This window comes from Carcharodon carcharias, chromosome 8 (assembly GCF_017639515.1).
Source record: "Carcharodon carcharias isolate sCarCar2 chromosome 8, sCarCar2.pri, whole genome shotgun sequence".
In the NCBI taxonomy this organism is placed as follows: Eukaryota; Metazoa; Chordata; class Chondrichthyes; order Lamniformes; family Lamnidae; genus Carcharodon; species Carcharodon carcharias.
Window position 1 is genome coordinate 96,193,787 of NC_054474.1, and position 26,807 is coordinate 96,220,593.

The following is a 26,807-nucleotide window of genomic DNA, read 5'->3' on the forward strand; positions in this document are numbered from 1 at the left end:
AATGGTTTTTTAAACTGTGGGCCATAAGAACCAGGAAGGAAGAAATGAGGAGGGGGAGGGAACTACAAATCCCATAAACCTCCACGGCACTGCCGCGCAATGCTGGTAGGGAGCGGCGAAGCGGGGCCAATTGAAGAGGGTTTTAGTCAGTGGCGCAGCCGCAGGCGGGCCCAATGGGGGGCGGCAATGCTGCGCCGACGTCAGAGGGAGAGGGCGAGCGATCCATGTGAGGTTGGCGGCCATGCGAGCCGGTGCCTGACGTCAGCAGGAGCGAGAGGAGTGAAGGGGAAAAGGCGGATTTGATAAAAGCGGCGGAACCGGGGCTCGGGGGAGGCCGCGCGCCGTGCTGTGTGAGCGCGCCCGGAGAACGAGCGGGTGCGTGTGCGCGCTTGTCTCTCTCTCTCTCTCTCTTTCACACACTCACTCCACTCACTCGCCGTCTCTCTGTGTCTCTGCCTCTTCCCACACCGAGAGCAGCAGCAGCACAACGAGAAGAAAATGGCCGACGACCCGACCGCAGCCGACAGGAACGTGGAGATCTGGAAGATCAAGAAGCTCATCAAGAGCCTGGAGGCCGCCAGAGGGTGAGCAAACATTTACACCCCCTCAATCCTAAAATACTCCCCCACCCTCCCCCCCCCGCATCCCCATCCTCTCTCTCTGAGAAGAGGGAGCATGGACCAGGCACAGGCAAGGGAGGGCCTTACAATCACATCGAGCTGTTTTAAAATGGGTCTGGGGGGCTGGGGGGAGGGCCACCTTGTGACTACAACTCTTACTATACATTTTATATTTACATACCAAGTTTTCATTTATAACCCTCTCTAATGGTGATTTTAAACTAATATTTAAGCAAAGTTCAAGTCTTACACAGGCTATTTAACCTGTATGTGTGTGTTTCAATACTTCCTTACAAAAATGTGTGTACTTTCATATGTCTACATACACACATACATGTGTGCCTATTTATTTGTGGGCTTCAAGATGAAAGGTTGAGATAGAAATCCAGAAAACGTTCACTGGAGATTGTTGGAGGGTGGAGGGAATCATCTCTCCTGTGAAATGTTCCTGCGTTGCAGCTTGGATAGTCTAACTGATTGAGAAGGTGGCAGGTTAGCTTTAATTGCCTGCTGTAGAGAGGATAAGGTGACAGGCCCAGTTTTGCTTCTTTTAAAAGATGTTTAGGAACACTGGCTGATCATAGTTCGTTGTCAACAGTCCCCATGAGATTGACTGCCTGAGTTGGCCAGAAAGATGGGTTATCACACATCTAGGGGATGGTATTACAGGTGTTGCATTGCAATTTCGGCTATAAGATGCCCATGAAATAGTGCAGGTTTGGCTGAATGCTGATGGGATTTTACAGTTTTTGTTTCTGGGTAATATAGTTCCTCTGTATTAATCTATCCACAGTAACAGTTCAACTTTTGATTATTTAAAGCAATAGGATGAACCAACAAGGGGAACACAGGCCAGTGATCACTCCTGTTATGCTGGAAGAGGTTATGGTGTTTTCTGTAAATTATTGTTCACTATATTTTCTCTTGTATCTTATCCAACAACCAAATGAGTAAGGCATAAAGATGTAGAAGTCTGATCGGATCTCTAGGTTATGGTGCAATTGCCAATTCATTTGAAACAATGTTGGAGGGGCTACACTGTTGGATGAAGATAGGAACGGACAGACAAGAATCTCTGCAAACTCACATAGCTTGTTTGTGTTCATTTCATTCACTCCGTTAGATGAGTGACCACAGATTGGGTAAAGAAGGAGCATAGTACTGCTTTTACAGATTCAATGGCCCTGTGGAAGGAATTGGATTTGGCTCTTCAGTAAATAACAAGTTGCAAATAGTGTAGGCTTAAATTAGACGCTTTTTGGGATAAGTTAGGCATAATGCAGATTCAACTGTATGTGCCACGGGACCAGTGCCATGGGACAAATACCATTGCATTCCTTTTTTTCCCAAGGCATCATGTTTAGCGTGTATATCTTGCATCTGCATCGTTACCAGTTTGAATGCACTATAAAACAAATGGCACTTTATGTGAAGCCTGTGTTTGACATCACTAATACAATACCCATAAGACCTAGGAGCAAAATAGGCCATTTGGCCCATTGAGTCTGCTCTGCCATTCAATGAGATCATGGCTGATCTGATGATCCTCAACTCCACTTTCATGCCTTTTCCTCATAACCCTAGATTCCCTTACTGATTAAAAACCTGTCTATCTCAGCCTTGTATATACTTAATGAACCAGCCTCTTACAGCCCTCTGCGGTAAAGATTTCCACAGATTGACTACCCTCTGAGAGAAGAAATTCCTCCTCATCTCTGTTTGAAATGGGCGCCCCCTTACTCTGAGCTTATACCTTCTGGTCCTAGACTTTCCCACAAGAGGAAACAGCCTCTCAGCATCTACGCAGTTAAGCCCCCTAAGAATCTAAGATGTTTCAATGAAATTGCCTCTCATTCTTCTAAATTCCAATGAGTACAGGCCCAACCTACTCAACCACTTCATAAGAAAATTCCACCATACCCGGGATCAACCGAGTGAACCTTCTCTGGACTGCCTCCAATGCCAGTATATCTTTTCTTAGATAAGGGGACCAAAACTGTACACAGTATTCTAGGTGTTGTGTAACTAGTGCCTTGTATAGTTTTAGCAAGGCTTCCCTATTTCTATAAAAACAAAAACAAAAAAACTGCGGATGCTGGAAATCCAAAACAAAAACAGAATTACCTGGAAAAACTCAGCAGGTCTGGCAGCATCGGCGGAGAAGAAAAGAGTTGACGTTTCGAGTCCTCATGACCCTTCGACAGAACTTGAGTTCGATTCCGAGAAAGAGTTGAAATATAAGCTGGTTTAAGGTGTGTGTGTGGGGGGCGGAGGGATAGAGAGGTGGGGGGGGGGGGGGGGGGGGGGGGGGGGGGGGGTGTGTGTGGTTGTAGGGACAAACAAGCAGTGATAGAAGCAGATCATCAAAAGATGTCAACGACAATAGTACAATAGAACACATAGGTGTTAAAGTTAAAGTTGGTGATATTATCTAAACGAATGTGCTAATTAAGAATGGATGGTAGGGCACTCAAGGTATAGCTCTAGTGGGGTTTTTTTATATAATGGAAATAGGTGGGAAAAGGAAAATCTTTATAATTTATTGGAAAAAAAAGGAAGGGGGAAACAGAAAGGGGGTGGGGATGGGGGAGGGAGCTCACGACCTAAAGTTGTTGAATTCAATATTCAGTCCGGAAGGCTGTAAAGTCCCTAGTCGGAAGATATCCCTATTTCTATACTCCATTTGCTTTGAAATGATGGCCAGCATTCTATTTGCCTTCCTTATTACTCCCTAATCCCTCTGTGCTGCAATCTTTCTCCATTTAGATAATATTCAGCTCCTCTATTCTTCCTGCCAAAGTGCAAACCTCACATTTTCCCACATTATATTCCATCTGCCGAGTTTTTCCCGCTCACTTAACCTGTCTATATCCCTCTGTAGACTCCTTGTGTCATCATCACCTATTTTTGTGTCATCTGCAAACTTGGTGATAGTACATTCACTTCCCTCATCCCAGTCATTAATACATATTGTACATAATTGAGGTCCCAGCATTGATCCCTGTGGCACTCCACTAACTGCAGGTTGCCATCCTGAAAATGCCCCCCTTATCCCAACTCTGTCTTCTATTAGTTAGCCAATCCCCTATCCATGCTAATATACTACCCCCAACACCATGGGCTACTATCTTAAGTAACTTACCGAAAGCCTTTTGGAAATCCAAATATATTCCATCTACTGGTTCCCCTTTATCTATCCTGCTTGTTACCACCTCAAAGAATTCTAATAAATTTGTTAGGCATGGTTTCCCCTTCATGAAGCCATGCTTTCTCTACTTGATTAGACTATGTATTCCTAAATGCTCTGCTGTTACATCCTTTATATTAGACTCCAACATTTTCCCAATGACCGATGTTAAGCTAACTGGCCTATAGTTACCCGTTTTTTATCTCCTCCCATTTTGAATAAGGGTGTTACATTGGCCGTTCACCAATCCTCTGGAACTTTTCCAGAATCTGTAGCTACTTCCTTTAATATCCTAGGATGCAACCCATCAGGTCCAGGGGACTTACCGACCTTCAACCCCCATTAGTTTCCTTAGTACTTTTTCTCTAGTGATAGTTATTGTATTTATTCTACACCCCCGCCCCTTGATTATTTAATATTTTTGGAATGCTATTAGTATCTTCTAACGTGACGACTGAAAAAGTTTTATTCAACTGCTTTGTCATTTCCCCATAATTATTTCCCCAGCTTCATTCTCTAAGGGGCCTATGTTCACTTTGGCCTCTCTCTTCCTTTTTATATATTTAAAGAATCTCTTACCGTCTGTTTTTATATTACTTGCTAGTTTAACCTCAAAGTTTATTTTCTCCCTCTATTATTTTTTGGTCATCTTTTGGATTTTAAATTTTTCCTAATCCCCTGGTTTACCACTAATCTTTGCCGCATTGTATGTTTTTTCTTTCAATTTTATACTGTCCTTAACTTTCTTGGTTAACAATGGTTGGTTTATCCTCTTCCTTAAATCCTTCTTCCTCACTGGGATATATCTTTGTTGAGAGTCATGAACTATTTTCCTAAATGTCTGCCATTGTTCATCAACCGTCTTTTCTGCTAAACCAACTCCATCCCGGGCATCACCCAAGTTGATGGACAAAAAAAATCGTGCAGCTCAATTTAAAAGCTTTCGGAAGATGAATTTGCATTTGTATAGCTCCTTTTGTGACACCCCAAAGCATTTCACAGCCAATCAATTACTTTTTGAATTATAGTCCCAGTTCTAGAGAAATGCAGCTGCTAATTTGCACACAGCGAAATCCCACAAACTGCAGTGAGGTAAATGGTTTAGTGATGGTTGAGGAATAATATTAAATGATAGTGTTATCAGACAAAATTGGACACTGAGCCATGATTTTATTGAATGGCAGAGTAAGCCCAAGGGCTTAAATGGCCTACTCCTATTTCTTATATAATGAGCCACTTAGCGATATTAGGGCAGCTGGCAAAAGGCTTGTGTGAAGAACCCGGTTTTAAAGGGCAACTTAAAGGACTAGCGAGAGATAATGCCCATCGTGAGCGATGAGAAATCAGAGTTGCGCAAGAGGGCCTAGTTGGAAAATGCAGAGAGTGAGCAGGGTTGTGAGGCTCGAGTAGATAGAAAGGTGCGTGGCCATGGAGGGATTTGAATACAAGGGTGAGTATTTGAAATTTGAGGAATGGAATAATTCTTCTGTATTGCACAGATTAGATCAGACTAAGATTAGACGTTTAAGTCTCTGAAGTAAGTTTTGAACCTACAGCCTTCTGACTTGGAGGCCATAGTGGTGTAGCTGGGCTGTGGGGGTGTAGCTGGGCTGTGGTGCTGTAGCGGATATTAGGATGGTGCCTACAGCTGAAGGTAGTGACTATTTTCTCATAAATTTAGAAATGATGGAAATATCCAAGTGTAGCAATAAATCATAGAAAACAAGATAGTTATACTGAATCTGCATTTCAGGATTCACAACAATGATATAAACACTTTTATAACTGTTCTGTTCTAATCAGATTGTTGTGGTTTTCCTTGCAGAGAGCAAATGGACAACATTCGGGTTTTAGGCTAAAGTGAATTTTGAAGTCCTAGTAGATATGGGCTCAATTACCCAATGTACTGGACATGAACAAACCTTTTGACTTTACAATGGGAATGCACAAGAAGAAATTATTCCCATTAAAATGTAATACTCTTAACAGCATGTTTTGTCCTGTAATGATTCAACCATGAAAGTTATTACAGCCATCCTACTCTACTTGACTGACATTTACATGCGCACACTTCACAGAGGAACAGGAACCCTGCCTGGTTTTTCTTCCTGTCTGCAATGACTCAGATCGGATAAGTAGGCGTGGATTAAGAATTGAACTGGGAGCCCTTTGGTCTGTATTCCTGCAATGCCATGAGGATGTTTAACTTGTGTGCTTGGGGGCACTGGTCCTTTGTTTGGGGTGGCGAGTCCCATGAGTTTCTGCAATTATTGCCGATAGTGCAATATCCTATGCAAATACTGGGATTTCTTTCTGGAGGATAAATGTGCTGAGCCAAGCAATAACATAATTTGCCCCACATGCGCTTCCTTAACTTTCTGCTGCAAAGCTTCTCTGGGCTGTTCACCCAGGCTTGTTAATAGATCTAGGAGTTATGGGGGAGTTGACCTTTGCTGTATTCAATCACTCTGGAGTAACAGTCAACAAAGCAAATGGAATGCTGTAGCCCGTAGCATGTAGTCAAAACATCAAAGTACAAGCTGAAGGAACTAATGCTTAAATTGTTTAGCGATCTGGTTAAACTAGAACTTGAGTGCTTCTCCCAGTTCTGGTCAGTAGCACATGGGCGATGTTCAAATTGCGTGTTCAAAGAAGTGAGCAGAAATTGATTTCTGATGGTGAGAGGTCTAAGTTTTGAGGGGAGATTTAAAAATCTCTAGCTTTTCAACCTTGGAAGGAAGGTGACCTTGTATTATGCACAGAAACAGGCTGTTCGACCTAACTGGTTAATGCTGGTGCTTATAGTGCACAGAAGTTGCTTCCCCCTCTAATTAACTCTTTCCGACCTGTTGCCAGTGGAATTATATTGGCCAGAGAAGGCAGAACAAAGAACTCAGATCAGTAAGAGTAATTTATCATGTTTGTAAGGAAGTTCAGCCAGTGGAATGGGTTGGATAAGATAGTGATGGAGAAGACTAGAAAAGCAGGGTATTATTTACATGGAGAGAGACTACAGAAATCTGTGGTACAGAGGAATCTGGGTATCACACATGAATTGCAAAGTTAGCATGTATGTACAAGTAATTAGGAAGGTAAAAGGATGTTGGCCTTTACTACAAGGTGGGTGGAGTATAAAAGTAGTAAGTCTTAGCACAACTGCAGGGCATTGGTGAGACCAAACCTAGAGTGATGTCCTGTGCAAATGTTGGGATTTCTTAATGAAAAATATGCTTAGCCAAGCAATAACGTACCCCATGTGCACTTCCTTAATATTCTGCTGCAGTATATTTAAGAAGGAAATAGATTTCTGGACTCTGAAGGTGTCAAAGGGTATGGGGAGAGCGCAGGAGAACGGCGTTGAGATAGAGGATCAGCCATGATCATATTGAATGGTGGAGAGGCTCAAAGGGCCGAATGACCTTTTTTTGTTTCTAAAAATTCTCTGGGCTGTTCTCCTGGGCTAATAGATCTTGGGGTTATGGAGGACTTTACCTTTGCTGTGTACAGTTTTGGCTTCTTTCCTTAAGGAGAGATATACTTGCATTGGAAGCAGTTCAGAGACTGTTCACTAGGCCGATTCCTGGGATGAAGGGCTTGTCTTATGAGGAAGAGTTGGGCCTATACTCAGTGGAATTCAGATGAATAATGGGAGATAATCAGAATATTATTCTGAGGGGGCTTGACAGGGTAGATGCTGAGAGGATGTTTTTCTTCTAGAACCTAGAACAAGGTGCACAGTTGGGTCTCACATTTAAATTGGAGATGACAGTTTCTTTCAGAGGTTCATTTGTCTTTGAAATTCTCTTTCACAGGGAGCAGTGGAAGCAGGGTCATTGAATATATTTAAGGCTGAGTTGGGCAGATTTTTGATTTTCAGGTTTTTGAAGTCAAGGGTTACGGGAGCAGGCAGGAAAGTGGAGTTAAGGCTGTAATCTGATCAGTCACGAGGGTGACTCCGGGATTTTAAGATCTTATAAACCGGGGAATTGCCCCATCAGTTCTTGTGTAGGCCTGGGTAGTGAGAAGCAGCAGACTATTTAGATGTGCGGACATTGCAACCACTTCCAGTCCTTACCTCTGTCTGATATCCACACATTTAGTTTCCAGGAGTGAAATTCAAGACTGTTTATTCTTTTCCCCTGTCCTGCTAATTTTGTGTGTGGATTTTCTTCTAGAATCTTCTAGCGGATAACCCACTTCCGTGTCTTTGCTGTGACATCAGTCAGAAGAGGAACATAGTGACTTCTTGTACTGTATGCTCCTGCCTGTCGTTTCTCTCTCCCCTCCCCCCCGCCCCCAAACACCCCCAAATCTCCCTTGAAGGTCTTAGCCCTGGTTCAGTTGTAACAGGCTCACCTCTAAGGTGATTGTGAGTTCATAATCCTACCCTGGGACCTGGGCATGAATATTGTTAGAGATGCCGTTTTGCTGAAGAGATGTTAAACTGTGGCCTGGTTTGTCCCTTCGGGTGGATGTTAAAGATCCTATGGCACTTATAGAAGAACAGGGTTGTTCCTCTACTATGCTGGCCAATATTAATCCATCAATCAACGTTTTTTTAAAATGATTTTGTTAATCTCATTGCTGTTTGTGGGACAATGGTATATGCACATTGCCTGCTGCGTTTTCTTGTAACACTAACTATAATTTGGAAAGTGTTTAATTTGCTGTGGGACATCACAAAGGGCTCGGTATAAATGCTTGTTCTCTGTGGGCAGGAAGTGTGTTATCAGCAGCACAGCAAGAATGGGGTACTGTGTGACATAGAGGAGTATAGATGTTACTCTGTATTGTTTAACCTAATTGTGTGGTAATTTGGGGTCCTTTTGGGTGATTTTGGTCTCCTGAAGTACTCCTTCACTTGCTCCTGCTTTATTGTATTTCATTCACAGATGTGAAGCTGTGAATTTTGCAGCTTTAGCTGAGGCTTGCTGAAATTAGTAATTGAAGCTGTGGCTGATCTCATTGGGTTAGTTTCTTCCTGTTGTCCAGGCTGAGTGAACAACCATGTGACTTGTATGAAGAGTGACGCTTACAGCACCCCCAGCAAGACCTTTGAATTGTTCTCATTACTGCAGCGAATCTAGTTGAATTGATTGCAAGAAATATCACCTAATCCTATGTGCATTAGACCTTCGACACAAGAACCCATAGAATAATGTACTGACGGACTGTACGCATGCCTGCAGCTGCTACTGTAGATATACCTGCACTTGCCCCTGAGCTGTGGGTGTGGCTGAACTGGATTAAAGGCTTTAGTTGGCAGCAGTGTGCATGGGATAGGTTCATTCAAGTTTCCCAGGTTTCTGGGAGTCGTCCCATTAGTCACTGCGTTTTCAGCAAAGAGTACAATTGTTGCTTGATAAGAGCTTCCCTCTGACTGCTTGGTTCTCAGACCCCAGGATCACCCTGGCTTGCACTTTGGTTTTGCCAGTGTTGTTTTATAATTGAATTGCTGGATGGCAACCTAATGATTTACCCTGCAGCTCCTTTCGGTCCTTTTTTTTCTAAGAAACTTGCTGCTGTTGTCTTTTTTCCTTTCCTTTCGTCAGTGTTCCTCACTAATACAGTATTGCATCACGAGTTGGATCTGTTTTTGACCCTTTGTCTCGCTGAGTGAATGGGAATGCAATTTGTAAGGTATAGTTTTCCTTTCAGCTTTTTCCCCACTTGGTAGCTATTTCTCATGTAATGCACTTTCTAGTTGAATTATACTGAAATGAGCCCTACTTCCTGGAGGGAAATTTTCCCTGACTTAAATAGGAGTGGTAGTTGAGGAGGTACCTATGTTCAAGTGACCTGTGGTTCATGAGCATGTTAATGATGTTATGGCAACACAGGTGGGCTAAACAAAGCCTGTTGTGACTATAGGATTTTTAAAAAGTGAGGAGTGGAACAGGGCACTCAGCTGTGTACTTATTGGGAGTGACATTGTAACCAGTTGGTGAATGGTTGTTTCTGCTTCACCATCTTTGGTTGAGGGAGAATTATTTTCCTCTTGCCTATATCACCATTGCTTAGTAAATTTATGGATAACTGTCTTTTTTTCTGAAAGCTATTCTCAAATTGTGAGGCGTGGAACCATTAAAGGAGCAGGAAAGGGCAAAATGCAGAAGATCCTGGTAAAGTAACTCCCTTGGCGTTTCACATGTCCAAGTGATGCAGCCTCTAAATCTGACTGCGCTCCTCCCCCGTTGCTTGGTTGGGATATCCATTCAACATCGTCCTTTTGCCATTCTCCTTCCACTTGTGTGATTCTGAATATAAAATTCTGCATGTTTCTGTGGTGCTTGAACTTTTATCATTCTATAAAGCTTGTGCTTGGAATGCTTCTTTTGGCTTAAGAAATGAATTTGTTTTATTGTGCAGCCTGGTCACAGCTCTGTGGATCAACTGTTGCTCACCTAATATTTCTGCAAAAACTTGTTTTAATCATAGGCTTCAAGAAATTTTTCTGCCACCAGTCCCATTGTTGCTCATAATCCAGTTGTGGAGCTGCTGCCTACTCCATGCTGTATTTCAACTCCCATTAAAGAGTGGTGTTTCTTAAAGGACTTGCCTTTAATATGCTGCCTGTTCACTCTTGCTATGGATCTGTGGTTGCATATCTCTGCTTTTCTGTCCCTTTGCACAGTCATTGGAGGTGGGATAGTTACATTTTTAAAGAGCTTGCATCCTTTCACTGATTGTGGAATTGTTGGGGCCTTGGATTCTCACTTTCCTCCTATTTGGTTTCTATCAGATGGTGGGACTCTGCTTTCAGAGCTGAGAAGGGTGAGACTGGCAGTTGATAGCTTGTTCGTCCAGATACACACACACCCCTGTTCCTTACTCATCTCATCAGCTCTCTTGAGTAACTCACAAGGTTTGTTAATTTATTGCCATACCTGGATGTTCATTTCGACGCGCTGCTCACTCTCTTGTGATGAAGAACTCACTGATAATGCTTAATTTGTCATTTGCTACTTCGAACTTCTTGAATGAAGCAGGTGGAAAGTGGGGAAGAGGACATGGTTGGACGAGTTAGAACATCACAGCTGAGCCCAATATTGTCTATACATATCCAACATACAGCCCCAGATATTTATTAGGAAAGAAAGATGAATCAAGAACGTTTTTATATATGGATCCTGACTGATTACAGTATAGAAAGTGCCACTCGGCCCGTTTGGAAGAGCAATCCAATTAGTCTGCTTGCCTCTTTCCTCAAAGCCTTAATTTTGTTTTTTCCTTTTTGAGATAAACCGAGTTCCCATTTGAAAGTTACTATTAATCTGCTCTAGCCGCTTTGGATACCTCTATTAAATCTCTCCTTACCTTTTGTGTTCTTTGCTATCCTAGGGCCAGTTTTAGTACAATGCAAACTGGAGTTAGTATTTCCATTGTTCTTGTAACAAATGGTGCACTTAACCTCAGCCACACAGGATCGTCTGGGATCCATTTCTAAAAAAAGAGTTAGATATTGAGAATAGATGATTGCCAAACTTGTAATGTTGGCTTCCTCAGATAGTAACCTGCTTGTCCTAGATCAGAAGCTCATGGACTTAAATCCTGTTGAGAATTTGAGTTCTCAATCCAGGCTGATACTTCATTGCAATATTGAAGGAGTACTTCACTGTTGAAGGTACTATCTTACAATTGGATAATAAATCCAGGCACTGTCTGTCTGTCTCTCTGGACGTTCAAGAATCCATAACGCGCCAATGACAAGTCTCAAGTTCTCCTGTTGTCCTAGCCAAAATTTGTCCTTTATCTAATAGTCCCAAAAAATACTTAGCGCCAAGTCCAGATAGCCATTATCTCTTGGCATTATCTCTTGGGGATCAAGTGGTGTATAGATTGGCTGTAATATTTACTTTATATAATGCTAACTGCAATTGAAAGCTATTCTTTCTTTGGCCATGGTGCACTTTAACATGACTTAAGAATGTGAAAGGTGCCATATAAACACCAGTCTTCAAAACACACTTAGGCTTGTGGTTCATATAATGCACACAAGTGGAATTCCATTCTTGGTGTTATACTTTGCTAGCAGCAGGCTTCATGCTTAATTTAATGGGAGTTGAAATACAGCATGGAGTAGGCAGCAGCTCCACAACTGGATTATGAGCAACAATGGGACTGGTGGCAGAAAAATTTCTTGAAGCCTATGATTAAAACAAGTTTTTGCAGAAATATTAGGTGAGCAACAGTTGATCCACAGAGCTGTGACCAGCTCTAACCTTTTTAACTTAAACAACAGTGGCTTATAGCTATTCACTTCACAGAACTTTGAATGGCAACAGTGTACTGCATGTGCACTGTAAGGCCGTGAAGTTGAATTACTGCTTACAGCTTAAGTCCACTTGTGCTGTATTTTGAAGCATAAACATCCATGTGTCTGATGCTTGGTGTAGGTGCGGTTTGAGATGTAAAGCGGTTGATTTGGTTGAGAGTTGGAATCATGCTAAAAATACAATAAAGCCTATTCCTTGGGATCCAGCTGTCTGTCACAAAGACTGTGAGGCACTTTTCCATCATTTTCTCCCCTCCTTTTCTCCTCCAGTGGCAAGCTGCCTTGTACCTTCCACAAGTTACTCTTATTTATGCTGGCGGGGAATTCAACTGTGGAGACAGAACTTAATCTTGACAGCTCCATTTACAGGGTGTCCCTAGTACACATTTGCATTGTCCTGGATGAGATTGCTTTAGCACACTAGAGGAATGGAACCTGGCCTGTGTGGTTCAGTTTTTAGTATTGTCTGATGCATTGGGTTAACCTTGGAATGTGTTTCATTATGCATCCTGGTTTGGATGCTGTTAATGAACAGCACCTGAATCTTCGTGTTACAGCCTGATACCATACATCATTTTGTAAGCTTAGTTTGAACATTAAAAACCCTGATCCATTAATTGAGATTTAGATGCTCTCATTTCTGCACCATCCCACTTGACTGCAATCTATTTATTCCTTCTAGCAATATTCACAAGAGCTGCAGTTGTCTTCTATTTCCCCTTCCTGTACACTCATTGCTGCATTGAACTATTTAGCTATGGTTTGAACCCACTCTCTAATGCAGTCTTGTAGATTAACGCTGCTTCAATTTTTTTAAAATTTGAAATTCCATTTTGCTTTATTTATGTTGCATAAGAATATAGAAACCCCTGGAGCCTTCTCCACCGTATAATGCAGACAGTCCTCAACTTTACAACATTCGAGTTATGAAGAACAGCACTTACGATGTTTATAAATTGACACCCTTTTTATAAATTGACACCCTATAGTACAGAACTGTACTATATTTCTATATGTATTTTTAGCTGGTGATTTTTTATGTCAATATGGTTGTTATTTACTACAATACATTAATGTTGCTATATTACTTGTCTATATTTGATTGAGTACAAAATTTTGGGTTATTTTGGCGAAAATAGGGTATCAGGCCTTGGCTCAGGAACCAATCCCCCATTTGTAACATTGTTCTTAGGGAAAATCGGTTCTGAGTTATAATGTTTCGACTGAAGGCTTGGTTTTCAGGAACCGTTTGTGTTGTAAGTCTGAGGACTGCCTGTAAGTTCAATCTTCTACATTCATTCCACTTTCTCATCTGATCTCCATATTCCTGTCCATCGCTATCAGTCGTGAATGTGCTCATTGACTGCACATCTGCAGCACTTGAGTAAAGATTGCCAAAGATCTGCAACCTACTGAGTAAAGATATTTCTCATCATCTCAGCTCTAACTGGTTGACCCCCTTATCCTGGGACGATGCCCCCTAATTCTAGACTCTGCCAGGGGAAAGCAGCCTCTCAGATTCTACCCTATCAAGCTCTAAGAGTTCTATGTTTCAATGAAATCATCTCTCATTTTTCTAAAATTCATAGAGTGTAGGCCCGTTCAACTCCATCTTTCCCCATTGGGCAGTGCACTCATCCCAGTTATCAATCTAGTGAACCTTCCTTGTCATAGCAAGTACATCATGTCCCAGTTCATGTGTAAACATTCATACATGCATGTTGCAACAGGGGCAACTGGACTGAGCAGGAGCAATGCCTGGTACCCTTCCCTTGCCTCCCCTCCATTAACACACAGGTTGGAAATACTATAGATAGGCCTGGAAGAGTCCAGTTGAATCAAGGTAGGATCTGTAAAATTTAAGTCATTTTGGTGTGATATATATTCATGTAAGGTAACTTTGTGTAGCCAGGGTAACCGTATCGGTCTTCATAGAATGGCAGATCTCTGGCAGAACAGCAATAGGGACCACATCACATAGAACATGGATCAAACTTGCTTATTTCCTGGGCTTTGTGTATTTACCTGCCCGTCTTAACCAGCTGCTACTACTGGGAGAATTTTGTGTAAAATGTGAAGTAAATGGGGAGTGACATTCAAGCATTGTTTCCTCCCCATCTCCATTCATCAGAAGAGGAATTTCATAATGTGATGGACTTAACGCATTCACGTGCCCCTAACCAGCTTTTAGTAAAGCATGGCTGGAGTTGCCAAGTTTATTTAGTGTGTAGGTAGAATACAGTACAGGAAAAATTTACTTCAGCTAAACAGTCTGTGTAATCTTAATTTGTCACCCCAAATTCCCTGCACTGCACTGCTGAGGTTGGACCAGGAATCATAACCTGTAATTGTAGTGAGTGTTTTGCCACTGTACAAATATTTGCATGTTGCTGAGGTTGGAGAAGTGCACATTGTTCCTGGATGAGTTTGACACTGAAGCTGAGACGATTCAAGGAGCTGCTTCTGTTGCTCCCCTTCCTTCCCCACCCTCCCGAGCCAAACCTCCTCCAAGTTTCCCCTCCCAAGGCCTGTACTTATTTCTTTAGTTTCTCTCTTCTCTGCCCTCATGTCCTTTTCAAGCTCACCTTGTCCATGAGATCCACCTGCACCCTACCTCTGCTGACCAGCTTCCATTCCAGGCCCCCAAGTTAGCTGAAGGTTCTCTTTCCTTGAGTACTGTCCTTTACGCCTTAAAAATATGCCATCATCAACTCTCTCCTCAGTAAAACAGTTCTTGACCTGTCCTTCCTTGAAATATTAGCACCCCATCCCCTATCTCCCTCCCTCTCCAAAGTTCTTGGAATATGCTGCTGCCTACCAAATCCATACTCGCCTTGACCCATGCCTGAATCCCTCCAAACAGGTTTCTGTCCCTGCCACCATACAGAATTGGCATCTTATGTGACTGTGGCAAAGGTAAACTATCCCTCCTTGTCTATCTTGACCCGTATATAGCCTTTGATATTGTTAAACGAGTGTCCTCCAACACCTCTCTACTGTCGTACAGTTGGATGGTTCCATTCTTATCTGTCTGATCGTAACCAGAGAATCAACTGCAATAGTTTCTCTTCCTACTTCTGACATCCTCAAAGATCTACCTTTGGCCCCATTCTACATGCAGTCCCTCGGTGAAACCATCCAAACAGTGTTGGTTTCCACATGTGTGCAGACAGCACCCAGATTCCACTGTCTATAAATTGTCAGACTGCTTGAACAGAATCCAGTACAGGATGAGCAGAAATTTCCTCCAACTAACTGTTGGGAAGACCAAAGTAATTGGCTAGAATCTTGTGGAGGTAATAGGGGCCTTGGCCACCAGCTAAAGAGCCAGCGAGAGCCATATGTCACGTCTCTTTGGGAAGGCTTGCATCTTGTTCCATTCTGACACTTGGCATGCCAGCGGTGGGCTTTCCCCCAGGATGAAGGACTCTGGGAGCAAAAGCTTCGCCTGCTGAGAACTGCCATTGTGTCAACTGGGAGGTGGTGGCTGCTGCTGGTACAATACCTACTCGAGCCCTAGGTTCATTGCTGGAGCCCAGGATGGCAGGAGGGTAGTTGTGGGCTGGGATGGTGGGTTAATAGCAAGGTTAGGGGGCTGGCTTGCAGCAGCCCCCCTGCCCCCTTCCCAATGCTGGATTCCTCGATCAGGCACTGAATGTCTTTAAACAAAGGATCCCCTGGGAGCCTGCAAGCAACCCCACTTGGGATTGCTTGTCATGCACACCGCATTGCCAGCCCCCTCCCTGCCACTGGGTGGCAGGATGAGACCCTTAAATGGGCATTAATTGGCAGTGGAGTGGGAAGGCTGTCCATGGACCTTCTGCCATGGACTTAAGCAGGGCATTGGCGGAAGGTGACAGGTTCCCCACCTGCAGACTCTGGTGCTTGAGGGTCAGGTAGATGAGCTGTTTGGAGGTTATTGCTTCCTGACGAAGCCTCTCGATGTGTTTGGTGGCTTCCTGAATGAATCTTCACCATCTTTGGTTAGTCACAAGCCGGGGCTCTCGGCAGGTCTGTTTGCTCTCTTCAGGGATGCTTTGAAGACATCCTTAAAGGGTTTCCACTGTCCCCTTGGCAGATCCCTGCTGTGATCAAGTTTCTAGTAGAACAGTTGCTTCGGGAGTTTGGCATCAGGCATACGAATGACATGTCCCACCCAGTGGAGTTGGTTTTGAGTTATTAGCGCTTTGATGCTGAGCATTTGGCTTGGGATAGGAAGCTGCTGTTGGACTGCCTTTCTTGCCAATGGATCTGGAGGGTTTTGTGAAGGCACCTGGCTGAACCAGACTAGCTGTAACCTTGGTGTCATATTGACTCCAGGAGGAATTTTCAACCATATACCTGCAGCCTCACTAAAACCACCTAATTCTGTCTCTAATGTCACACAACTCCACTTAATCCTTGTTTATGCATTTGGTACCTTAAGACTTGACTGTTCTAATGCACTGCTGTCAGCCTCCCACATTCTACCCTCTGTAAACATGAGGACACCCAAAGCTTTGCTGCCCATGTCCTAACTCGCACCAAGCTCTGTTTGCCCATCACAGCTATATTCACTAATAATCTATATTGGGCTCCTGGTTAAGCAACCCTTTGATTAAAATTCTCGTCCTTGTTTTTAAATCCTTACATTGCCCTTCCCTACCTCTAATATTCTTCAGGCCCACAACCCTCCAGATATCTGCGCTCTTCTAATTTTGGCCCTTTGAGCATCCTGATTTGGCTACTATGCCTTCAGCTTTCAGTGCTCTTAACTCTGGATTTCCCTCCTTAAACCTTTCTGTCTCTCTTCCCCTCTTCACCCCTAGTATCTCCTCATGTGACTGTGTCAAATTTTGTTTGATAACATTGCTGGAAAGTGCATTGGGATGTTCTATGTTAAAGGTGCTATATAAATACAAGTTGTCCACTGTTTGCACTTTGTGAAACCTCTATATGGTGGAAGGAAATCTGTCATTCAGCCATGCAGCTTTGCACTTTTTCAGCTCTGGCTCAGTTAATAGCACTCTTGCCTCTGAGTCAGAAGGTTGTAGGTTCAAGTCCCTGTGTGGGACTTGAGCAGAAAGATCTAGGCTGAAACTTTAGTGCAGTATTGAGAGAGTGCTGTAGTATGGGAGGTTCCATGTTTCAGGTGAGGCATTAAACTGAGGCTGTCAGCTGGTGGGTGTATAAGATCTGTTGACATTTTCAAAAAGAGAAGGGGCATTATCCACATTGTCTTGACCAATATTTATACCTCAACCAACTCCACAAAACCAGGTTATCTGGCCGTTATCATGTTGCTGTTTGTGGAAGCTTGTGCACAAATAGGCTGCTGTGTTTCCTGCATTACAACAGTGACTATACAAAAAAAAAACGTCACTGGCAGTAAAGCACTTTGACGTGCCCTGAGGTCATGAAAAGTGCTATATAAATGCAAGTCCTCATTCTAAAATCCACAGTGCTGTTAGGGAGTTCCAGGATTTTGACCCAGTGACAGTGAAGACGCAGTGATATAGTTCCAAGTTAGGATGGTGTGTGGCTTGGAGAGGAAGTTGCATGTGGTGCTGTTCCCATGCCCCTGTTGCCCTTGTTCTTAAAGGTGATAGAAGCCAGGCATTTGGATGGTCCTGTCAAAGGAACCTGGTGAGTCCCTGCAGTGCATTTTGTAGGTTGCGCACACTGCTGCTACTGTGCACCTATGGGGGAGTGAGGGAATGTTTAAGCTAGCGGATGGGGTGCTGATTATTTGAGCTGCTTTGTCCTGGATGGTTTCAGCCTCCTTGAATGTTGATGGACCTGCACTCATCCAAGCAAGTAACGAATATTCCATGAGGCGAGTTATTTACCATAGAATTTCAAGTCTTTAACCGCCTTTTGTTGCTCAATCCTCTGGCCATCCTGATCAGATCATTGTTTGCTATGTATCACGGAAACTCGCAAATGGGCCAAAGGCTGCCACTTTCAAACCTGAATAGTGCCTGGTCTGCCTCAAATTATTCTGGAAAGGCCAAGCACCTCACCACATAACTGCGCAGTGCTGGCGTATGCCAGGTATGTAGGCCATATATCCCAATGATTGGCTGATCGAATCAAACGACCTACCTATCTGACATCACACAGGAAATGAATTTAAGGTAATCATCATGCTCTTAACATGGTTCGTTTACCCTTGCTAGAAGTGACATACATTCATCCGCAGGAACCTATTCTCTGCAAACAAAAGGAATTTGTTCAAGCCTTGCCCCCTTTTTTTTGAATTACCTGGGAGCTTGAGGAACCTATAGTTCCCATTGCTTTCTCCATGGTAATGCCTCAGCCAACTAGTCGGCTTACCAACAATCAACACCCTTTTTTGTCCTGTAGTATAAATTGTGATCATTTGAAATTTAGCATTCTTGCCTTTGCACTGATGAGTTTAAGGCAAAAAGCTTTGACAACAGGACTCTCTCTTCAGAGATATTCAAGTATTTGTATGATTGGTCCAGTTAAGTTTCTGTTCAGTTGTAATCCCCAAGTGTTGATAGTGGGGCATTCAGTGATGGTAATGCCATTGAATGTCAAGGGAGGATGGTCATATTCTCTTTTGTTGGAGAATGATATTGCCTGGTACTTGTGAGGTGTGAATGTTACTTGCAATTTATCAGCCCAAGCCTGAATGTTGTTCACCAGCACAGTTAGCTTCTTTACCTGAGGAATTAGGAATGGGATTGAACATCCCCTCTTGTGTTGGAGGAGAGGTCATTGATGAAGCAGCTGAAGGTGGTTGGGCCTAGGATACTAACCTGAGAAGCTTCAGTGAAGTCCTAGGGCTGAGATGATTGATTGGTGTCCAACAACCAGTCATCTTCCTTTGCACTAGATATTAATCCAGCCAGTGGAGAGTTTTCCCTCTGATTCCCATTGACTTCAATCTTATTAGAGCACCTTGATGCTATACTCTGTCAAATACTGAAGTCAGACTCACCTCACTCTGGAATTCAGCTTTGTCCATGTATAAGCCTGACTGTAATGAGGTCAGGAGCAGAGTAATCCAGCAGAACCCAAACTGAACATCGATGAACAGATTGTTGAGTAAGTGATGCTTGGTAGCACTGGCCATGATGCTTTCCACATTTCTTGATGATTGAATGACTGATGGGCAGTAATTGGTCAGATTGGATTTGTCCTGTTTTTTGTGGACCTGACAGATTGACTTAGCTGTTAGTTGGACTCCCTCAAAACACTTGAATAAATCCCTGCATGGTGCTGATTTAGGCCTGGTACCATGGATTTGAGATAGTTTTGCTGCATTTTGTTGGAATTCAAAGCTGCTTCAGTAATGAGAATGTTCTGTGGCTATAGAGCTGCCTGCAACAGGAAATTGGAGGAAACCATTTGTAAAACCATGTAATATAAATTATTTTTTACTTGTTCAAGGGTTGTGGGCTTTGCTGGCAAGGTCAACATTTATTGCCCTTGAGAAGGAGATGGTGGTGAATTGATGAAGGTTGTGTGCTGAAGATACTCCCACAGTGCTGCTGGGGAGTGAGGTACAGGATTTGACCCAGTAATGATGGTGTAACAGCAATTTATTTCCAAGTCAGGGTAGTTTGGGACTTGGAGGGGAACTTGCAAGTTGCACCTGCTGCCCTTCTAAGTGGCAGAGATATTCTGTGAGTTTGACTGTCAGATTGTTGCTTGTCTAGTCTGTGGGATAGCTCTCCCAATTTTGGCACAAGCCCCCCCAGATATTAATCAAGAGGTCTTTGTGTGGTTGATTGGGCAAGGTGTTCCATTGTCATATTTAATGCCTTCGTCAATGCAGGTAATTTGGCTGGTTTTATTATGGTTTTTTTGTAGTGGTTTAGTACAACTGAGTAGCTGCTGGGCCATTTCAGACCGCAGTTAATAGTTAACAAATTGCTCTGGGTCTGGAGTTCCACATAGGTCAAACCAGATAAGGCTGACAAATTTCTACCCCTAAAGGACATTAGTAAACCAGGTGGGCTTTTATGACAATGCAGTTGTTTCATGATCATCATTAATGGCACTTTTTTAAAATTCCAAATGTACTTAAATTTCCCAGTTTCCCTGATGAGTTTTGAATTCTTGCCTTAAGATCACTCGTTCAGGTATCTTAAATTGCTAGTCCAGGAAAATAACCACTACACTACTGTACCCATGCTCTTGCTGAGTCCCACCAGGGACCTTTGCAGAATGCTCCCTTCAGAAAGCTATATGTCCTCTGCTGGTGGCATTTGGGTCAGCTGCAGGTGTACAGCGCTGCAGTGCATTCTTGCCATTGTTGGCTTGTATGGACTTTTCTTTGAGCTCAGGGAAGTTGGAAAATCGCAAAAGCAACTTACCAAAAACTTGGGCATCCAGCACAAATAGGACAAAATCTGGCATCAGTGGGAGCTGGCCTAGTTAGTGTTGTGTTATAAATGGGCCCACATAAGATGCTCTTGGAGATTTAAATGCATCTGTTGAACAGATCTAATTTATTTTTTTTTTTTACAGTTCTCTGGTTTTTCAGAAGATGCAAATAGTATCCCAAAATATATTTATATAAATATATATTGTTATAAATATATAAATATATTTATCTGAGGGCTCTCCGCTTCTTCCTTGAACAGAGGCCCGAGCAATCCCCATCCACCACTACTCACTCCTCCGTCTGGCTGAACTTGTTCTCTCACTGAACAGTTTCTCCTTCAATCTCCACCTATCACTAGCCCTCTATCCAGCTCTACCTGTCCCACCCCCCTTAAACCAGCTTATATTTCACCTCTCTTCTATTTTTCCTTGGTTCTCTTGAAGAGTCATATGGATTTGAAACGTTAACTGTATTCCTCTCTGCAGATGCTGTCAGACCTGCTGAGTTTTTCCAGGTATTTTTATTTTTGTTTTTGTTTTGGATTTCCAGCATCCACAGTTTTTTGCTTTTGTCCCAAAATATATTGCTTGCCTTTACACTTAAACAGCTTTGCAGACTATTGTGGTCAAAAGATGTGTATGTTGAAATCCTACTATTGTAGCAGGAAACAGATTACTCAGTGATCACTAAAATAAAAGCAAACTACTGCAAACTCTGGAAATCTGAAATGAAAACAAGGTGCTGGAAAAACTCAGCAAGTCTGGCAGCATCTATGGAGAGAGAAACAGAGTTAACATTTCGAGTCTGACTCTTCATCAGAACAGTTCTGTTCTTCACAGATGCTGCCAGACCTGAGTTTTTCCATTATTTTCTGTTTCAGTTACTCAATGATCAGATGTTTTCATAGCTCTCTTGATTAGAATTTAATGAAATTTTGTGTTAATGTGGGTAGGAATAGGACGTGAGTAGAGTTACGACCTGATGATAGACACTGGAGAGGTTATATGCCTTACTGTGTCTCGTCATTAGTGACTCCTGCTGCTGGAAAATACATTTCTTGATGTTGGAAAAGAACAGGGTCTGGCTTAGCAGTGTTGACCCCATTTCCTCCTGGGTTCAAGCATGAAGATTACTTGGTTGAGTTATACTGGAGTCTGTGTGTGCCCATGGGGCCAAGAGATACTGCTTCAGATTCCTATGTTGCTGGAATTGTTGGTTTTTCAGGCAAACAATCTACATTAAGCAGCAGTTCTTTATCACACTGGTACTGGGAGAGTAAGCACCACACAGCCTAATTGCCAGTTCAGTTTGTTGTGGGTATCATGTTACACTGAGTTTATTACCACATAAAGCATTGAAATACTTATCACTGGGGTCACTATAGAGAGACATTTAAAATAAATTCAGTGTCTGTTCTTTGTCATTAAACCACTTGTTTGATCTAAGGCTCCATAATAACCATTTCCTTGCACATTTGTATGACACATCTGACCTGCTGTTGATTCTTCTCTCTTTGCCCTCTATCTAAAGGCACTGATTCTTGCTACATTATGGGTGCATGGGTATAGACCATCCCCAGTATTTATTCAAGTGATTGCTTTTTATATGGGAACCTAGACAATAAGTTGGCTATAAGTATGGTGTTAGCCATTGCTCAATGGGCAGCTCTCCCACTTCTGAGGCAGAGATTGTTGGCCCAGAAACTTTTCACAATCTAGACTTGCACTTCAGTGCAGTAGTGATGAGACGTTAAACCAAGGTCTGTGTGCACTTTGAAGTGGGCGTAAAAGATTCCACGGCACTATTTTTTTGAAGAAGAGCAGGGGCATTCTCCCTTTTCTTGGTCAATATTACCCCTTTTACTGACATTGCTAAAACAGATTATCTGGTCATTATCAGATTACTGTTTTAAGGAATCTTGCTGTGCATACATTAGCTGCTTTTTTTCTACATTACACTGGTGACTACATTTCAAACAAGTACTTGATTGACTGTTGAGCACTTTGGCACATCTTGAGGTTGTGAAAGGTGCTATATAAGTATAAGTCAGTCTTTTTTCTTGTATGTTGATACATTCTCTGCTTTGGTCCCTAACTATGTTAGTACATTCCACAGCTTTGGCACCTCTGAGTGTAAAAAAAACATTTTCTTCTACTCCATCCTTAATCTATTATAGTTAATCTTGTACCTATGTCTCCTTGTTCTGTATGCCTCACAGCCACTGGACAAAGTTGATCTAATCTGTTCTATCACACAACAGTTTTGAATGTATCTATTAAATCATCTCAAAGTCTTCCCTGTTCTAATTAAAAGAGCTCCAGTGTGTCCAGTATTTTTATGTCCTCATATCAGACAGCACCTGAGTGAATCTGCTCTGTGTTCACTATGGTTTCAACACTCTTCCCATAATCTGGAGTTCAAAACACTGCACTCTACTTCAAACTGGTTTTCCTAATATTTCTCCAACATCGGGAAGTAAGCATTCCAGCAGAAATTACTAGATAGCAATGAAGAGTAGCTGTTTGTTTTACTTCACTCCCCCTGCTAACTTGGGCACTGTGTCTAATTGCAGTTCCCAAATTGCTACCCCTTTGACCGAAAGCAGCTATCACTGTATGTTAGAGAATGAATCAGTGACAGTGATCTGTACATGGCGTTTTTACCAGTGGAGCCATTGAGCTTCGATCATTAGTTTAAATTTGAAGAAATGCTGCCAGAACTGCTGTGTTGCTGCTTTTGAATGTGTGTCCAGTTCAATCTGTGGCTATTAAAATTTGAAATAAGCTATTGTTGGCTTCCTGGTTGGGTCAGGACCATAGTGTTCATCGAGTTTTTGGGTCTTAGTACCTCCTTTCCTCAAAGGCTAGCTGACCACTAAAGCTTTATGACAGCACATAACTCAAGTTTGTGTGGTTCGTAGGATCATTTAAAAGAACATCTGTATGCTTTGTTTGCCAAATGTCTTCTGTGTCACGTTGTGGCAGGATACAATATGATTCTGTGCAAAAGCGATTACAGAACTGGAGCTCAACTGTGAATCTGCCTAATGCGAGGACTTCAATTATACAAATTTCTTAGTTTTAGTTGAGCTATTATTAACAGGTAGGAGAGCTTTCATGGTTTGTAAAATTTTCCACCTGCATTTTCAGCATCTCTTTTGTAAAAAGAACCTTTTATTTCAAAAATCCAGTATCAACTGAAATAGCTTCTCTGTCTGTCCTATTGAATCACTGGTTGTTTTCTCATCACTTGTCATCGGAGGCTGTTCTTCATGTCAGCCCGGCCAGTGAGTGATGATAGACTATTCAATTGTCATGGGTGTCATAGATAACTTTGATCGCTTAAACCTGGCATGTGTGAACTGTGATTAAATCTATATCAATACTCAGTAAGACTCCACAGTTTGGATACTCTGTACAGTTTTGGGCTCCACACGGGGATGGGAAGGATTTTGACACAATAGACTGTATACAGTGCATGTTAATGAGGAAATAAATATGTGAAGAGATGCTTGAAAAACTGAGGCTGTTTCAATTGGAGTAGAGGAGTTTGATCTAGAGCAAGGGACAGAGTTACAAACTTAAACGTGATAGATTGAGGACAAAGAGCAGATGAAACCTTTTAATCATTTGGATTGTGTGATGTGAAATGCGCTACCACCGTTAATGATTGAAGCAAAGACTGTGTTAATATTTTAAAATGTTAGGGTGTTCAAGGAAAGGTAGAATAAAGGGATATGGGGCGGGGGGGGAAGGTGGACACATGGGATTAAGGGACTGCTGATGGTTGGGTGAACGTGGACTGGTTGGGTGAACGTGGACTGGTTGGGTGAACGTGGACTGGTTGGGTGAACGTGGACTGGTTGGGTGAACGTGGACTGGTTGGGTTAGGCAGTCTGTTGGAGTTGGAATTTAATGAAAACATTAAAGTGCTTTTAGGAGGGCTAACTGAATATATATCTGGGACAGAAACACAGACTTCGTTCCTCCCCAACTTGACTAGTATATTGGTTGATCAGCAACAGCTCTTACTTTTTTAAAATAAAGGATAGATAGTTTACTGTGCTGGGATGAGTGTCCTGACAAATTGTATAACTAGGGCTGTAGAGAGGGCTTTAAATTAAATGAGGAGGAAGGATTGCGTGAGTGGAGATTTGCTGAGTTAAAGTGAGAGGATGAGGCAATAGAGCTGGGTAGCAGTATCAGTAATGATAACCAGTGTGTGACAGGAAGGAACGGAGTATACAAACTTAGTGCACCAACAGACAAGCTGTGTGGAAGGACAGTAATAAGATAGAATTAAAGTCTCTGCATCTGAATGCGTGCAGCACTCATCACAAAAGGATGAGTTGATAGCACTAATAAAAATAAATATGAACTAAAAGCCGTTATAGAGACGTGGTTGCAAAGTGACCAAAGCTGGTGCCTGAATGTTCAAGGATATATTTCAAAAGGGCAAGAAGAAAAGTGTGTGTGGTAGCTCTATTACTAAAGGATGAGATTAGCACAGTAGTGAGAAAAGAAGAGCAAGATGTAGAATCAGCTTGGGTGGAGATGAGAAATAGCAAAGGAAAGAAGTCACTTATGGGAGTGGGTTATAGGCTCCCTAACAGCAACGACACTGTAAGACAGATTATATATATATATATATATATATGTAATGTATATAGTAGTGGGGACCACTATAAGAATGATGCTTCAATAATTGTGGACAATTTTAATCTTCATATAGATTGGACAAATAAAGTTGGCAAAGGTAGCTTGGAAGATGAGTTCCTGGCATTTATTTGGGAGAATTTCGTAGAGCAATGTGTTCTAGAGTCAGCCGGTGCGCCGGCTAACATGTATTGAGACAGAATTAATTAATGATCTCAGTAAAGGAGCCTCTAGGCAACAATGATCATAACATGATAGAATTTTGCATTCAGTTTGAGGGTGGATTTGAGAAATGTGGGTCTTAAGCTTAAATAGAGGTAATTACATGGTTGTGAAAACAGAGTTAGAGAAAATGGATTGGAAGAATAGGTTAAAAGGACAATAGTGACAGATATTTAATGCAATATTTCATAATTCTCAACATATATATTCCATTGAGAAAGAAAGACTATGAGAAGGATGCACTATCCGTGATAACCAAGGGAGTTAAGGATAGTATCAAACTGAAAGAAAATGCGTACAATACTACGAAGATTAGTAGTAGGCCAGAAGATTGGACAAATAAAAGAAAGCTAGCCAGAAATCTAAAACGGAGTTTCTACAAATATATAAAAAGGAAAAGAGTAGCTAAAATGAGTATTGGTCCTTTAGAGGGTGAGACTGGGGAATTAATGGGAAACGGGAAATGACAGAAGCGTTGAGCAGGTATTTTGCATCTGTCTTCACAGTAGAAGGCAAAAAGGCATGTCAAGTTAAAAAAGAGTGAAAAGGGAGGGAGGAATTTGAAACATTTACAATCACTAAGGAAAAGGTATTGGGAAAACTGTTGGGACTAAAGGCTGACAAGGATTTAAAAGAAGTGGCTGCAGAGATAGTGGATGCAATGGTTGTAATCTTTCAAAATTCCCTGGATTCTGCAAAGGTCCCAGCAGATTGGCAAACTGCAAATGTAGTATCAGTATTCAAGAAAGGGAGACAGAAAGGAAACAAAGGGCCAGCTAGCCTAAATCTGTCCTTGGGAAAATGCTTGAATCCATTATTAAGGAGATAGTAGCAGGATATTTAGAAAACCATAATACAATCAAGCAGTCAACATGGTTTTGTGAGAAGGAAATAATGTTTGACTAATCAATTCAAGGTTCTTTGAGGAAGTAACCAGCAGGGTGGATAATGAGAAACCAGTAGATGTAGTATATTTGGGTTTCCAAAAGGTATTCAAAAAAATTGCCACATAGAAGATTGTTACACAAGATAAGAACTTATGATGTTGGGCACAACATATTAACATGGATAGTGGAATGGTTAACTAACGGGAATCAGAGAGTCAGGATAAATGGGTCTTTTTTGGGTTGGCAAGCTGCAACTAATGGTGTGCCAAAGAGATCAGTGCTGGAGTCTCAACTATTTATTATCTATATTAATGCCTTGGATGAAGGGTCTAAGTATATGGGTGCTGGCAGCACAAACATAAGTAGGAAAGAAAGTTGTGAAGAGGACACAATCTGCAATGGAATATGGATAGGTTAAATGAGTGGGCAGAAGTTTGGCAGATGGAGTATAATGTGGGAAGGTGTAAACTTGTCCACTTTGGCAGGAAGAATAGAAAAACAGTATACTGTTTAAATGGAGAGAGACTGCTGAATTCTGATACAGAGGAATCTGGGTGCTCTGGTACATAAATCACAAAATGTTAGTATGCAGGTACAGCAAGTGATTGGGAAGGTAATTGGAA

At 42.1% G+C, this 26,807-nt stretch overlaps 1 protein-coding gene across 1 annotated transcript in view; it reads left to right on the plus strand.

The window, feature by feature from the left end:
• The first annotated feature begins 201 nt into the window (after positions 1-201).
• Positions 202-26,807, plus strand: part of LOC121280731 (eukaryotic peptide chain release factor subunit 1) — a 55,217-nt gene continuing 28,611 nt past the window's right edge. Inside the window, exon 1 of the mRNA XM_041192866.1 lies at positions 202-584. Coding sequence (XP_041048800.1) covers positions 499-584 — 86 coding nt within the window. The 5' untranslated portion in view covers positions 202-498. The remainder of the gene's footprint in view (positions 585-26,807) is intronic.